Source organism: Prionailurus viverrinus, chromosome C1, assembly GCF_022837055.1.
Source record: "Prionailurus viverrinus isolate Anna chromosome C1, UM_Priviv_1.0, whole genome shotgun sequence".
Taxonomy (NCBI): domain Eukaryota; kingdom Metazoa; phylum Chordata; class Mammalia; order Carnivora; family Felidae; genus Prionailurus; species Prionailurus viverrinus.
This window is the reverse complement of record NC_062568.1, coordinates 177,114,936-177,130,243: the sequence shown is the minus strand read 5'-3', so window position 1 is coordinate 177,130,243 and position 15,308 is coordinate 177,114,936. Positions and strand designations below refer to the sequence as shown.

At 41.3% G+C, this 15,308-nt stretch overlaps 1 protein-coding gene across 9 annotated transcripts in view; it reads right to left on the bottom strand.

Annotated features, from left to right (window-relative positions):
- Positions 1-6,582: 6,582 nt before the first annotated feature.
- The window catches only part of STIL (STIL centriolar assembly protein), a 64,850-nt gene continuing 56,124 nt past the window's right edge, over positions 6,583-15,308 (bottom strand). For all 9 annotated transcript variants that reach the window (XM_047873325.1, XM_047873324.1, XM_047873329.1 and 6 more), the window contains one exon: positions 6,583-8,078. In XM_047873325.1, coding sequence (XP_047729281.1) covers positions 7,292-8,078 — 787 coding nt within the window. In that variant the 3' untranslated portion in view covers positions 6,583-7,291. The remainder of the gene's footprint in view (positions 8,079-15,308) is intronic.

Here is a 15,308-nt window from a genome sequence, read left to right as displayed (position 1 = left end):
GGTGCGGGGGTGACATGCCCCCCTCGCTTGGACAGCATGCTTTGCGCTAGGTTAAGAAATCTGGCTTCCTTCTCGTTCTATTCCTAAAAGCTGTTGTGGGAGAGCAGTCATCCACCCTCTCTGGAACTCAGTTTCCTCATCTGTACAGTGGGCATGGCCCCTGCTTATGCATTCATTTTAAACAAACACTTTTGAACAGTAATTCTGGGCCCTGTGCTGGCTGCTGGGGATGTGACAGGACTCAGAGCCCATCTGGGCTGCCTGCCAAGGCGCCGAGGCTTGTGCCTGCGAGGCTTGGGAGAATACAGAGTTGCCGAGTGGATTAAAATATACATGGGCTGGGTACTGTGCTCCTCCCAGGTCAGTCCCACCCTGGTCTTGTTTCCCAGGACCATACACTGGGGCCCTGTTGCACTGGGTGGCAGGGGGAGGAGAGGGCGGGATGCACACCAAGTAAATCTCCTCTAAGCAGAGGGAGCCAAGGGCTTTGGCTGCCCTAGGACTTCCAGGAGAGCAGAAGTTCCTGCCTCCAGCTTTTTCTCCTGTGTCCCTTAAACATCCCTCCAATATGGTACCAACCACTATATCAGGGGGATTGTGTACCCCAAAGAGCTTCTCGGAGACAGGTCTGGTTTATCTATGCCCCAGCATATCATAGAGACAGAGTAGCAGCACCGCAATGGTATGTTGAAGGAATAAGAGTGATGGAACTGGAGAAAGAAATCGAGCGAGAGGGACACCACCCAGCAGTAACCTGGGCCGTGAACTTGGAGGAAGCCCAAACTGCCAGCCCTCCTGGTCCTAGAAACCAGCCACCAAGAAGGTGCAAGGGCACCCTGTGTGGCCCTCACCAGGAGAGAGGAATGGTTCCACAAGCACACAAGCTGTGAGTCGCAGCCCCTTCCCGGGGCAGCCCAGGAAGTGCAGGCTCTCGCGGGGGTAGGGCTGCTGGACACCTGGTCTCCACAGATACTCTCTGTGCTGGGTGGAGAGGAGAGCACAGGTGGGGGCTTCAAGAGTCACAGTGCAGGCTCCTCCGGGTGATTCTGGGGGTTTGGAGCAAGTCACTTACCAGGAGTGACTCCGCTATGGTCCCTGTATCTGCCCCCTTCCAACCAGCATCTTATCAAGGTAGGAACTGAGCTTTATGAAACTGACACACATGCTTACTTCAAGCCCCTGCTGCTGCCGAGGGGAAAGGAGGAGGAGAAAAAGAAGGAAAGGATAACATGGGCTCTGAAGCCAGACAGGCCTGAGTTCAAATCCTGACTTCACCTGTGTGACCTTGGGCACATCCCTTTACCATGGAGTCTCCATTTCCTCTCAGGGGGAATCCTGACATAATGCCCAGGTTAAGAGCAATGGCTCTGGAGGCAGACTGTCCAGATTTGAATCCTTGTTCTTCCTAGTGGCTGTGTGACCTCAGGGAAAGTTACTTAACCTCTCTGTTCCTACTTTCTAGCCCATAATGGGGGTAATAAAAGTATCCACCTCTTAACATTTGTTGTGAAGAATAAGTTAACAAATGTTAGAACAGGCTTAGAACAGAGCAGGTGTGCTCACTGAACTATTGTTATTACTTCACCGAGAACTTCTATGAGTGTTTGCAGGTGAACCCGCATGTTTGCTTCTGTCACTTCACAGGGCTATTGTGACGTCTAAATGAGGTTCGAGTAGGACTTGAATAAATATGGGTGAATATGATTTTGCACATGTGTGTCTGTGCACGCGCAAGTGCATTTCTACAACAGCAGGGTCTAACGGTGCCTTTTCTTCCTCTGTTATGCTCCCCAGGGTCTAGCACAAGATATAGCAGGGACGTTCGGCAAACCTTGTGCCTGTGACTCTTCACTGGACGAGGGGATCGTACATGGTCCCTGACTTCAAGGAGTTCCCAGCCATGGGTACACATAACCAACACACAAGTTGGCTGTAATAAATCCGGAAGAGGACAAAAAGAGAACCGGAGGGAGGATTATGTAAAGTCAAAGGAGAAAAATGTCGCTTCCACAACAGGATTCTGGGAAGGTTTTCTGCAGGATGGGGAGGGGATGTGGGACAGAGTAGAATTTAAGCGGGGGTTTGAAGGATACACACAGGGTTTGAACTCATGGAGGGTTTAGAGGCAAATGAGCTGGGAAGTATGTGTGTGCGCACAGACACTGCCTTTTTTTTTTCTTCTTCATAGTATAAGGAGAAAAGGAAGGGCCTAGGTTATTGCTTGATACCTAACTTACTCAGATACCATGGCCTATGATAGGACGGTCTAGAGTCCTCAATTCCAGTCCCAGCTCTGTGCTTACTAAGCTGTGTAGACTTGAACAAGTCCCTTCTCTTCTTGGGGTCCCAATGTCCTCATTTGTACAATGAGGACCCAGTGATTTCTGAGGACCCTGAAGCTCTGACACCCTTGAGTACCTGATGTCATCTTTTCCATTGTGTTTTTAATTAGTCCCTCTCATCCTCCTGGTCCCAGACCACCCACGAAGAGGCAGGACACAGGGCTCTCCCTAAATCCATCCTTTTCCTGGAGTTCAGCCTCTGACCAGGAAGTGGAAAACAGGATTTCCTCTGAGGATGTTCTCTGTGACCGACAGTTCCGGTTTGGGGAATGGAGAGGAGATAGGGAACATCACCTATGCTTCCAAACTCTAAAAACCCCTTTTCGTGGGTTTGAGGTTTCTTTCCACACTGGACTTTGAGCTCCTTCAAAACAGGGAATGTATAACTCAGAGCTGGAGAAAGGCATGTTGCTATGGGTTCGAACAGATATTCCTCAACATTTTGGTGGGGGAAAAGTGAATTCTTTTTCTTTTTAATTCTTTTTAATGTTTATTTATTTTTAGAAAGAGGCAGAGATGGAATGTGAGCGGGGGAGGGGCAGAGAGAGACACACAGAATCCGAAGCAGGCTCCAGGCTTGCTCTGAGCTGTCAGTACAGAGCCCAACGTGGAGCTTGAACCCACGAACTGTGAGATCATGACCTGAGCTGAAGTCTGATGCTTAACCAAGTGAGCCATCCAGGCACCCCCTTTTTTTTAAGTTGTGAAATACATTAAGCATTATAAACAGTGGGGAAATTTCTTTTTTCTCACCTGTGACTGTGGCAATCCTTCAAAACCCTTCACAGCCCAACTCCAGTGCTATCTCTTGCAGAAGCCTCTCCTTCCTCCGGACTTACAAACCACTCCTCACACCCCGTATTTCTGCATCACTGCTTCATAATCACAGCCTGCCAGAGATCAACAGGCTAGCCCTTCACCTCAAAAATGGGGAAACTAAAGCCTAGTGACAAGAGGTGACTTGCCCAAAGGGACAGAATTCGGGGCAGAGCAACAAGAGGGACCCAACAGTTGCTCCCTCAGGGTTCTTTCTAGCATATTTTCTCCCTATCTTTGGTTTCCTGCCTCCAACTCCATCCTCCAATGCTGTGCCTCTTCATTTCTCCTTGCTTTCCAACAAGCCGTTCCCACTGCTGGAAATGGCACTTCTTCCCCTTCCCTATTCTATATAGTTCTACTATGAGGGCTGGCCTCACTGTCCTGCTAATGTTTGCATGTCTCTCCCCCGTTAGACTGAGATCCGACAGGGCATTTGTCCCATGAATCACCTTATGCTCAGCATCTAGAGTGCCCAGCAGAATCAGCAAGGGATACCTGTTGAATGATCAGGAGGAAAACAGGTGCTGGCGAGGAGAGGAAGAAAGAGGAAGAGGCCTTTGCTGGGGCTAGATGCTATGGAAGAACACAAGGTTGATGTCCTGGTTGTTAACTATAGATGTGTGGCCTTGGCCCAGTTGTACCTTATCTGTCTTTCTCATTATGTGTTAAGAGGGGGTTACTGATGCCTGCCACACATACTTCAGTCTGGTCCGGGATGGGAGGATTACATGAGGAAGTAGTTGGAAAGCACTTGGACAAGTGTGAAGCAGTCTGCTAACCTAAAACACTGCCAATAAGTTTATTTTGCGAGCTTAAAGCCCTCTCGGTTAATCTAGGCTAGGAAAGGTTCTGCCCGCCCCCCCCCCCCACCCCCTTAGTAACATCTAGAAAACAAAGGCACAGAAACTTTTGTTCTTCTAATTTCCTGGAGCTCTTACAGTAGACTCAGTTGAAGATTCCCAGGATGTAAAATCATTGAAGTGAGCGCTTTAACATTAACAGAGCTGGGGCTGCCTACTTCAGGACACAAGGGAAAAGGGTAACTTGTGGTGTCGGCTAAAGGGCGAGCGGACTCCTTCTTCGGCACAAGTAAGGCACGGCCCCTTGGAGGACAGACAGCACCTACTCAAAACCGCACTGACTACAGTATTCGGAATCATTCATTCAGCTCTAGATGTTTGTTGTAGGAAGCTCTTCCAGGATTCCTCAGGCCTCAAGAGGAGTTGTATTTCTCGGTGGGCTTAATAAGAGCTTGGGCTCTGGAATTCTACTTGAGCTTGCACCTCTGCTAGCAATTTGCTTGGGTACATTATTCCCCTCAGGCTGTCCCCTCATCTAAGAGAATGACAATCACCAACCAGCTCGGGTCAGCAAGGAGGCTTAAATGAACCGCTGCATGTGAAGTGAGCACGGGCACGTGCTAAAATGATGGAAGCGATCAGGATTATGCTTCTGTGTCTCCTTGCAGTCTGGATCACTCCTTTTGACTTTTCAACTGTCTCATACTGTGGTCTGTTTCCAGGGTGTATCTGTTTTCCTTAGAGTCTCTGCAGCTGGCAAAGGCAAGGTTCAGGTCTAACTTGCCCACATCCACTTCCGTGCCCCTTAGCACAGTAAGGTAAGGCAGAGGACAAGTGAGCACAGACTAGCCAGCAAGGGGTTCAGAGGCTGAAAGAGGGGACATTTGGTGAAGGCAGGGGTGCCAACTGGCCAGGACCTAGACGAATGGGTTTGTTTCCCAGAAGCTGGGTAATGGAAGCTCCATCGTTTCCTTATTCCATTTGAAGAAGCACCCGTGTATCTATAAATGGTATGCTGTGGGACTGGATGAAAGGGAAAACTTCAGGCAAATGTCACTTGAGAGGCAATCATATCCAGAGTCTTTTAACCCAATTTTCCCAGTACTCATGCTTTCCCCAAAGATGCTTGAAAGCTACCTTAGCAACTAATTTACCAAATAACTTCCCACAGTAAAACGTTCTTAGACAACTTTCCAGAGGAGGCTTCAGTGACGGCCCCTCTTCTCTAGACATGCGTTTAGTAGAAAGAGACATGTTTGGTTGAATTAGTCTGCAGTCTAAATTCAGTCTCCAAAACTGCTTAAGTGTCTTATCAGAGGCCTTAAATTAGATGTGGTAACAGAGGGGACGGAATTAGATTTTGCCTAAAAAGCCTCAGGTTCAGTTTTTATTGTTCAGACAGAGAGCTTCTTGTTTGGTGTGAAAATTACAGGGTTCCCAGTGATAATGGTATAGTTAATGAGGCTGTCAGTTAATTCACTAGCATTCTCAGTTTTTTCAATAATGTGCAATCTAAATTATACCCACACTCGCTTCTTGGGTGAGACATTGCAGGCTAATGTTAAACGGAGCACACTTGAAGTAGCATTGACAATTCCGTTCCTTAAAAGTTGACTCTAGTGAAGACTTTAAGTGGGTTTTTAGGCTATTTATTAAAATAACTAAAGTCCCAAATGTAGCCTATGGAAACAAAGGGAAACACAGAATCATTATGGCCATTTCTACATCTTGATTTTAACCCCAAATAGCAGCGCTGCAGGGAAACAGACACCGACTGGTCCTGGCTCCAGTGGGGAAGAGCACAGAGCAACCAGGCTGCTAACTAACTAAAAACTGTTTTTATCAGATTATTACCTCAGAAGGCCCCAAACGAGCTGGAAAGTATTTAGAGATACAAAGTCCCCTTCTTTCCAGCTTCCATATCAAACTTTGATAGAAGAAAGTGACATCTAAGTTAACTTCAGCAGAAGAGCTTGATCTCTCAAGTGAATGAGGGCTTTTTCCTTTTAGATTTAGAAATACGAATTTTAAACTTAATTTTTAAGAAGGTGGGAGAAAAAAAGAAGCAACCCTAACAACTTGGATGGATCTCAAGGACATTAAGCTGAGTGAAGACTAATTTCATCAAGTTACACACCGTGATGCCACATTTATATTAACATCCTCAAAATGACAACACTGGAGTGATGGAGAACAGACCACTGGTTGTCAAGGATTTGGGCTGGAGGCGGGTATATTTTAAAAGCATAGCACTATGGAGTTTCTTTGCTGTGATGAATCAGTTTTGTATGCTGATTGTAGTGGTGCTGAATCAAATCTATAACAAGTGACAAAATTTCATAGAGTTATACACCAAAAAGTAAATAAATGAGTGCGTGTAGAAACCTGTGCAACCCAAAAGGCCTGTGGTTTAGTTACTAATATTGTACCCAATGTCAATTTCTTGGTTTTGATCATTTGCTATGGCTATGTAAGATACTATCATTGGGGGGTCACTGGCTAAAGGGTACACCAGAATTCTCTGCTATTATTTTTATAATTTTGGGGGAGTCTAAAAAGTTTTTTTTTTTAACAAGTGTAGAAAGAAGGATACGTTATAGCAGAGTACAAAGGAAAACAGTAAATCTGAACATTTTTATTAAGTTCTACTAAAAAATATTAAAACACGTGAAATACTCAAAGTCTGTAAAACACACTCATACTCAGTAATTTTCTTATTTTGTGATAGCTAGTGCTATAATGTTGAAAATGTTACATAACATCAACCTACCAGACTGCAAGAGTTTTACTTCCACAGAATTCGACAAATATGCATCCTAATTAAGAGAACATATATACTTGTTGTGTAAAAGATCTTCAAGTTATTTTTAAAAATAAAACTTTTCCCTTAAATTCAATAAGGGTGGGTTTAGTTAATTTAGTGAGGGTCATGATAAGTCTATCTCATGTTCTTTTAGGTGATAGTGGGTGGACGCAGAGATGCAACATGCTAGGAAAATGGACTTACTTTTCACAAAGAACAGTTCAGATTTAGAGCTGGATACTACCTGTGTACGTAAATTTGTTTAAATGACTGGTCTTGGGATTTTTTTTAAAAAGTCACAGTGATGCTGAATGGCTCTATTTGAACAGAGAACCTCACCTCCCACCAGTCAGCCATCTCCCAGACCATCAGGTTGCTTGTTCGGCTCTTTGCCATCAGCTGCTGCCAAGAAACAGAGCGGCCCTGAGAATGCTTAGGGATCCCCAAACCACCAAGCAGCTCTGGCTTCCCTAAGTCTCTTTGGGAGACACCCCATCCTCACATCAGGAGGGTGGGGAGTTTAAGGTTCAAAATAGTTTTGGCAACTGTCTGAGCCGCTTTACATCTAAGAAGGTGCCTACTGAATTCATACTGTTCATCTGCTTTAAAGTTTCAGGTTTGAAACTTTCAGGAAGAATTGGAGAGTCCCTTTCATTTTCTTTCTCAGGATGTTGGGTAAACTCTGCTTTTCCAGTTCGGAGGTTCACTGCAGGACTTGGTTTAAAGTTTTTTAATAAGAAAGCTGGGTTTTCATTCAATTGCTGCATTGCTTTTGGCCGCACAACTTCATTTGTAATATTTCTCAGTACTGGCATATCTGTGTGGGTGCTCACGGGTTCACAGTTGTGACAATTAATTATTTCACAGGTGTTCCTAGAGGGCTCTGTCTGACAGTCTAGTTGCTCAGGTGTGGATGTAAGGTTTTGATTCAGTAAATGTTCACTCTTGCCCTCTGTATGGTTTGGAGGCTCCTCTTCATCTTCACTGTTGTCACTGCTTTGAATGAGTCCATATCTCTTCATATATTTTTTGGTTGCAAATGACATGTTGTTTGGTGAAATTAAACTAAGCCCCACTGTGCTTCTGTCTGTATTAATATGTAGAAGACTAAAAGATGAGTCACAGTTATTTTGGTTTGATCGACTGAGGGATAGTTGTGACAGCTGATTTTCATTTAAATATTTCAGAGCTATAGCATTCGCCTCCATGCTCAAATCCACGCCGTTGGGGCTTAAGCCACTCATACCAACATTAGCAAATGACATGTAGTTTAATCCAGAAATCACTGCTTCGGGGCTGATGCATGCCAACACACTGAAAGACACAATGGAGCAGGCCATCATTTATCTTATTTTGAGTACTAAATGCTGTTATTCTAAATGTGTTCCATTCTAAGAAAGCAACAAAAGGTTTCCAGCTTCAAGATTCACGGTGCTTTTTTATCTGAGTGTGCAAACATCTAAGTCTTAATGATCCAGGTACATTCAAGAGATAAATATGGTAAACTAGAAGGTAATCCATGATTCAAAGACTAAAAGTGGACCACAAACTAGTTCTCCTAAATTTATACATCAGTCATGATTTTAAGAACAAATACAATGCCCCCAAATGTAAAAGCCATTCAATTTTGGTAAAAATAAATAAATAAATAAATAAATAAATAAATAAATAAATAAATAAAATCAAACAGAGCAAATATCTGATAATGTAACATTTACAAGCTTTGGTGAGTAGCTCAGAATATGAAATTGTCCGTAGTTGAAGAGACTCCATTTGTAATGAGTGAAAAACATCAACCAGTCTCTGGATATGGGCTACTATATGTATCTCTGTATACACTAATTTTCTTTCATTAGATATAATCATCAACTTACTTTTGGTTGGTGTCATCTCATTAATATTAACTGACTTGCCTTTTTCCTTTATATCATAAATACAATAAAAATAGCTGCTAATTTTTACTGATGCCTGATTATGTGCCAGGCACACTCAGTATCTCATTTAATCCTCACAGAAACCTTTCTCAGAGGTATCTTGCCTTTCAAATATTCCAACCTCATTGTACACTCTATACAACATTTCACATTTACATCATTTATTGGCATTCCATATCTTTAACTCACATTTCTTTTTTTTCTCTTAACTTTTTAATGTTTATTTATTTGAGAGCGCACAAGCGTGAGCAGGTGAGAGGCAGAGAATCGGAAGCAGTCTGTGCTATCAGTCCAAAGCCTGACGCGGGGCTTGAACTCATGAACTGAGATCATGACCTGAGCTGAGGTTGGTCACTCGACCAACTGAGCCACCCAGGTGCCCCTCTTTTTTTTTTTTTTTAATGTTTATTTTTGGGAGAGAAAGAGAGAACACGAGAGGGAGAGGTGCAGAGGTGGGTGGGGCACAGAGGATCTGAAGTGGGCTCTGCACTGACAGCAGAGAGCCCAATGAGGGGCTCGAACTCACAAACTGTGAGATCATGTCCTGAGCTGAGCTGGATGTTCAATGGACTGAGCCACCCAGGTGCCCCTAATTCACATTTCTTATTTATCATCCAGCTCCTTCATGAAAGCCCATGAGGGCAGGTATTTTTAAATCCACCACCTCATGTCAATATCCTTGGTGCCTAAACAGTGTCTGGCACATAGTAGGCACTTACTGAATATTTACTGTATGAATTAAAGAAATAAGTACTATTATCTTTATTTTATAGCTGAAAACACTAAGGAATAGGGATTTTTTTTTTTTTTTTACTAATTTGCCTAAGCTGAACAGCTAAGAATTGAAAAGCTGAGCCCAGGTCGCCTTATTCTCTAGGGCTCTACCACCCCTGTGTTTCACTATTATTTTGGTATCAGTTTTTCTGTTCCCTAAAAATTAGAGTCTTTTGTGTACTGTTTGTTGTGGTAAACATTATATTCTACTCAAATACACTGTAATTTTGCATATCACTCGATGAAGAAATTCAGTTGTTTTATATGTGCCAGCCACTGTCTGCATCTCTACCCCCATAAAACCCAAATAATGAGCAGGTATTTTCATTCTGAGAAGTATCTGAAATTTTGAAGAAGCTATTTTCAACCGTTAATATTCCTGAAACCAATGATATCATCATCAAACAATGAAACAGTGTGCTCGATAATGTTGGTCTTTAAAACCACCTTATAATTTTCCCTTAATCTTCTTGGTACTTAGGTACTTAATATGATGGAAGAGACACCAATATATCTAGACATTATTCTTTTATGAAATGTTCACAGTGATAATATTTTCTAAATATAAAATCTTTTCTACTTTCTTTGCCTATTTCTTCAAAATTATAAGCAATTTGCATATTAAATCAGAAGACCTGTACATGTTAAAAATATATATCTCTAGAGATAATATTAATGTAAATAAATTAAAACTTCTAATTCAAAATGCTAAATATTTAGAAAAAGTAGGTCTAATTTGAGTTACATCTTCTTTTATTATAGAATAGCTAAAGAATCTATATACATCCACAAACCAGTCACTATCAGTTTAGAAGGTCCTTCAAGTTTCGTTGTGTAACACAGCTAGCTAATTTCAATTAGGGGTTAGGGGAAACAACACTACTTTGAAAACAAAACAGATCAATAAGGCTCAAAACGAATGCATATAAACACTAGGGTAATTAAAGATGAGAAACAACAGGAGGCCACTCACTAATCAAATCCTAACAGCCTTGAGCACAAATATACTATGTTAGCATCTCATTAGATGGACAGTCTCAGAAGGATGATGAGAGTCCATTTATGCTTCTATAGGAGAGTCCCAGGCCAACAACTATTCCAAAATTACAAAAATTATTCCAACTTATTTAAAGATGAAAACTAACTTTGACTTTATTGTTCTGTTTGAATACCAATTAGTAAACTCCTACTTATCCTACACTGGGTTTTCAACTAATAAGTAGAAAGGAAGGAAGCGACTAAAGAGACTGCTTAAGATCTGTTTTGAATTTGAAAGGAATTGGAAATATGCCTGTAGAGGCTGCTGCCAGACCTCAAACCACAATCTCCATCTTCCCTACAATTTCTAGGGGTAAACTTGTTTAGCACCTTCTTTCATTGCTCTCCTGCCTTTGGACCCTCCTAATCTCTGCAGTTCTGAACCTGGAAAGCAGAAAGGAAATCTTCCTTCCCTTGTCTCAGTTACTCATCTGGTGGGAGGATCTGCTTCCGAAGTCTGTACATGAAATGAGTTCTCACATAGGTACAATGACAAAGAATAGGTGGTTTATAAACTAGGGGAACAGTGTAGATTGTAAGAATTATAAAGAGTACTTTCCTGGATTACTAAACTATAATTTGTAACACTATTTCCATAGGAAAATGTACCTTAAATTCTAAACGCCTGTCTTATGAACTTTTAAGCATACCAGTTATATTATACTCATAGATGTTAAAAGGTAACAAGGCCACAAATACGGACAATAAGTACCAAAGAGGTGCTAAAAATAAAGCATTCACTGTATCCTTCAATAATGACCCAAACAGATGGGATTTCACTAATTCAGCAAATGACTCATGGAAGACCCACCAAGTGTGATAGAAGCAATGAAGATTCAGAGATATATACTACTCATGATCTTGCTGGAAAACCTATCACAAGAATAGGGTATAGAATAGGATATATTAGGAACAAGGTAGTCTGAGTAAAAACATCAATATTCTGGTGAGGGGCCCAGGAAAGCTTGACAAAGGAGCTGCCATCTGAGTTCAGCCTTGAAGGATAAGAGGATTCTGGCAGGCAGAAAGGTGAAAAAGAATATCCCAGGTGAAAGTAACAGTGAGGAACCTTGCAAATCCCAATGGTGGGTAAGCTGGAAGGCTGGCAGACAGTGGTAGGAGATTATACTAAAAAAAATTAGTTTGGGGCACCTGGGTGGCTCAGTCGGTTAAGCGTCCTTTGGTTTAGATCATGATCTCATGGTTCAGGAGTTTGAACCCCAAGTCAGGGTCTATACTGACAGTTGGGAACCTGGAGCCTGCTTCAGATTCTGTGTCTCCCTCTCTCTCTGCCCCTCCCCTACTTGTGCTCTCTCTCTCTCAAAAATAAACATTAAACAACAACAAAGTTGTTAAAAAAAACAGAACAGTTTAAGACAAAAAACAGTATGAATTAATTAATTAGGCTTTAGATTCTTTCAGCCTAAGATTAATGACAAACAAAATCTCACTTCTTTGTGTTGGAGAAACAGTTTCAGTGTGGTTTCATTTTTAATCATAATAATATGCAGAAGCCATTAATAATCAATAAAATATAAATTAAATAGTTTAGGGGCGCCTGGGTGGCTCAGTCGGTTAAGCGTCCGACTTCGACTCAGGTCACGATCTCACGGTCCGTGAGTTCGAGCCCTGCGTCAGGCTCTGGGCTGATGGCTCGGAGCCTGGAGCCTGCTTCCAATTCTGTGTCTCCCTCTCTCTCTGCCCCTCCCCCATTCACAGTCTGTCTCTCTGTCTCAAGAATAAATAAACGTTAAAAAAAAAAAAAAAGAATAGTTTAATATATTTTTGGTCTAAATTAGCACACATGTTCAAAAGGACAATTTTAATATAGGGTAATTATAATACAGTATGAAAATACTGCTAATGTTAGGTACCTTTCCTATGTGTTTCTACAACATACTATATATATCCTTCCTTTTCATAGGTGGTAACAGAATATATCATAGTTGACTATTTATGTGTCTTTTCCACTGCACAATGGGCTCTGTGGGGGCAAAGATGTCTTCAACAGGTTATCTTGTATACCATGATGTCTCTCAAAGCTGGCTCAAAATAGAAGCTCAATACGTATTTATTGAAGTAAAATGAATGAAAGTATTGGCGAAATAATACATATAGCTGGTAAGACTATAAAACCTTCTCTTTCAGAAAGCAATGTCACAACAGCTTTAAAATTTTCCTACCCTTTTGACTTAGTCTTTCCATTTCTGAGACTGTAAGGCAAGAATCCTAAAACTAAAAAAAAAAAAAAAAAAAAAAAAAAAAAAAAAAAATGCAATCTTTGCAACAAGATCTTCATTACAGCAACATTTCAAAAGGGGCACCTGGGTGGCTCAGTCGGTTAAGCGCCTGACTTTGACTCAGGTCATGATCTCACCGTTTGTGAGTTTGAGCCCTGCACTGGGCTCTCAGGCTCTCTGCTGAGCAGGAGCTCACTTAGGATCCTCTGTCTTCCTTTCTTTGCCCCTCCCTGAGCTCTCTCTTCCTCTCTCTCTCAAAAATAAACAAACATTAAAAAATTAAGTAGTAAGAAATTGGGGCACCTGACTGGCTAGCTGGAAGAGCTTGTGACTTTTCATCTCAGGGTTGTAAATTCAAGCCTCACGTCAGGTGTCAAGATTACTTAAAAATCTTTTTTCGTTAAATGTCTGATTATTTTTTAGAGAGAGAGCGCAAGCAGGGGAGAGGTATAGACAGGGGAAGATAAAAGATCCGAAGTGGGCGCTGCGCTGACAGCGAAGAGCCCGATGTGGGGCTCAAACCCATGAACCACGAGATCATGACCTGAGCCAAAGTTGGACACTCAACCGACTCAGCCACCCAGGCACCCCCCAAATAAAAATCTTTTTTTAAAAAAATTAAAATTAAAAAAAATAAAATAGAAATTGAAGCCAACCTGACAAGTTCTTTTCTGTTCTGACAAAAGGGAAGGGTTAGGTAAACAAATGCTATATATCCCACTTAATGGATTAGGATATATCCCCATTAAAGATGATGGTTAGTAAGAGTTACAACAATTTGGAAAACATGCTTATTTCCCAGTGTAAAGCCAAAAAGAATTTGGTTTTTTTTTGGTAGACACAACACGGTCAAAACACAAAGTAGCAAACTATACACCACCATCAGACCTCACCAAAAAATTAAATGAGCAAGAGAGCAAAACAGTAATAAAACAAAACAAAAAACAAACTATGGACTTTGGAATTAGAGAGAGTAGGTTTAAAATCACAGGTATGGGGGCCTTGATCAAATTGGTACTTAATTTCCTTATCTATAAAACAGGAATAATAATAGTGTCTACTATATAGATTACTAAGGGTTAAATGAAAAATACTGCATAAAAATTCAGCACAGTTCCTGACACACTATGAACGCTCAATAAATGGTTGCTGTTAAAAATTATTTTAGAGGGGGGAAAAATTAGAGTGGTACTTCAGTCAGTTGAGCGTCCAACTTCGGCTCAGGTCATGATCTCACAGTTCGTGAGTTCGAGCCCTGCATCGGGCTCTGTCCTGACAGCACGGAGCCCACTTCAGATTCTATCTCCCTCTCTCTCTGCCCCTCCCCAGCTTACACACTCTCTCTTCTCTCTCAAAAATAAGTAACATTTTTAAAAAATTAAAAAAAAAAAAGAAATTCTCCAGAATTAAAAAATTATTTTAGAAAAAGAAAAGGAAACACAAAAGCAAAGTTTTAATAATAAATGAGTTTGATTGGGATGAATATGGTTTTTCTACATTTTACAAAATAAGTTTATATTACTTTGACAATGAAAACAAATATCAAGTTCTATTTCCAAAGTTCTACAATATTTTATACAACTTATACCATATAATAAAATCTAAAAGATTTTTTTCACATAAAGATATAACTATGTTACTTACCCCTCTATGGAAATACCTAATTTAACATATTGTTTCGAACCGAAAAACAATTTTTTTCATATTGGCTTTCGCTTCCTTGAGAAAATTATCTTATATGAAATTAAAATCCTATCTATGAACGTTTATCTATGAGTTTTTCAACTGGTAATCAAATTTTAAAAATGGGCATAGCCCACAGTATTAAAATTCATAAAGAAAAATGGTAAAATTGTATATATAGTAAAATTGCAACTGTTTCTTTTTTTTTTTTTTTTTAATTTTTTTTTTCAACGTTTATTTATTTTGGGGACAGAGAGAGACAGAGCATGAACGGGGGAGGGGCAGAGAGAGAGGGAGACACAGAATCGGAAACAGGCTCCAGGCTCTGAGCCATCAGCCCAGAGCCTGACGCGGGGCTCGAACTCACGGACCACAAGATCGTGACCTGGCTGAAGTCGGACGCTTAACCGACTGTGCCACCCAGGGGCCCCAACTGTTTCTTTTTTTAATTTAATTTTTATTTTTTTTTTTTAACGTTGGAATCATACTGAAAATGCTTTATTTATTTATTTATTTATCAATATATGACATTTATTGTCAAATTGGTTTCCATACAACACCCAGTGCTCATCCCGAAAGGTGCCCTCCTCAATACCCATCACTCTCCCCTCCCTCCCAGCCCCCTAATTTTTATTTTTTGAGAAAGAGAGTGAGTGAGTGCAAGTAGGAGAGGAACAGAAGGAGAGGGAGGGAGAGAATCTAAAGCAGGCTCCATGCTCAGCGTGGGGCCCGATACGGGGCTTGACCTTCTGAACCCTGGGATCATGACCTGAGCTGAAATCAAGAGTCAGATGCTCAACCAGCTGGGCCACCCAGGTGCCCCTAAAACTGTTTCTTAAAAAACTGATTTTCTTTGGATGTTATTAGTTCAAATG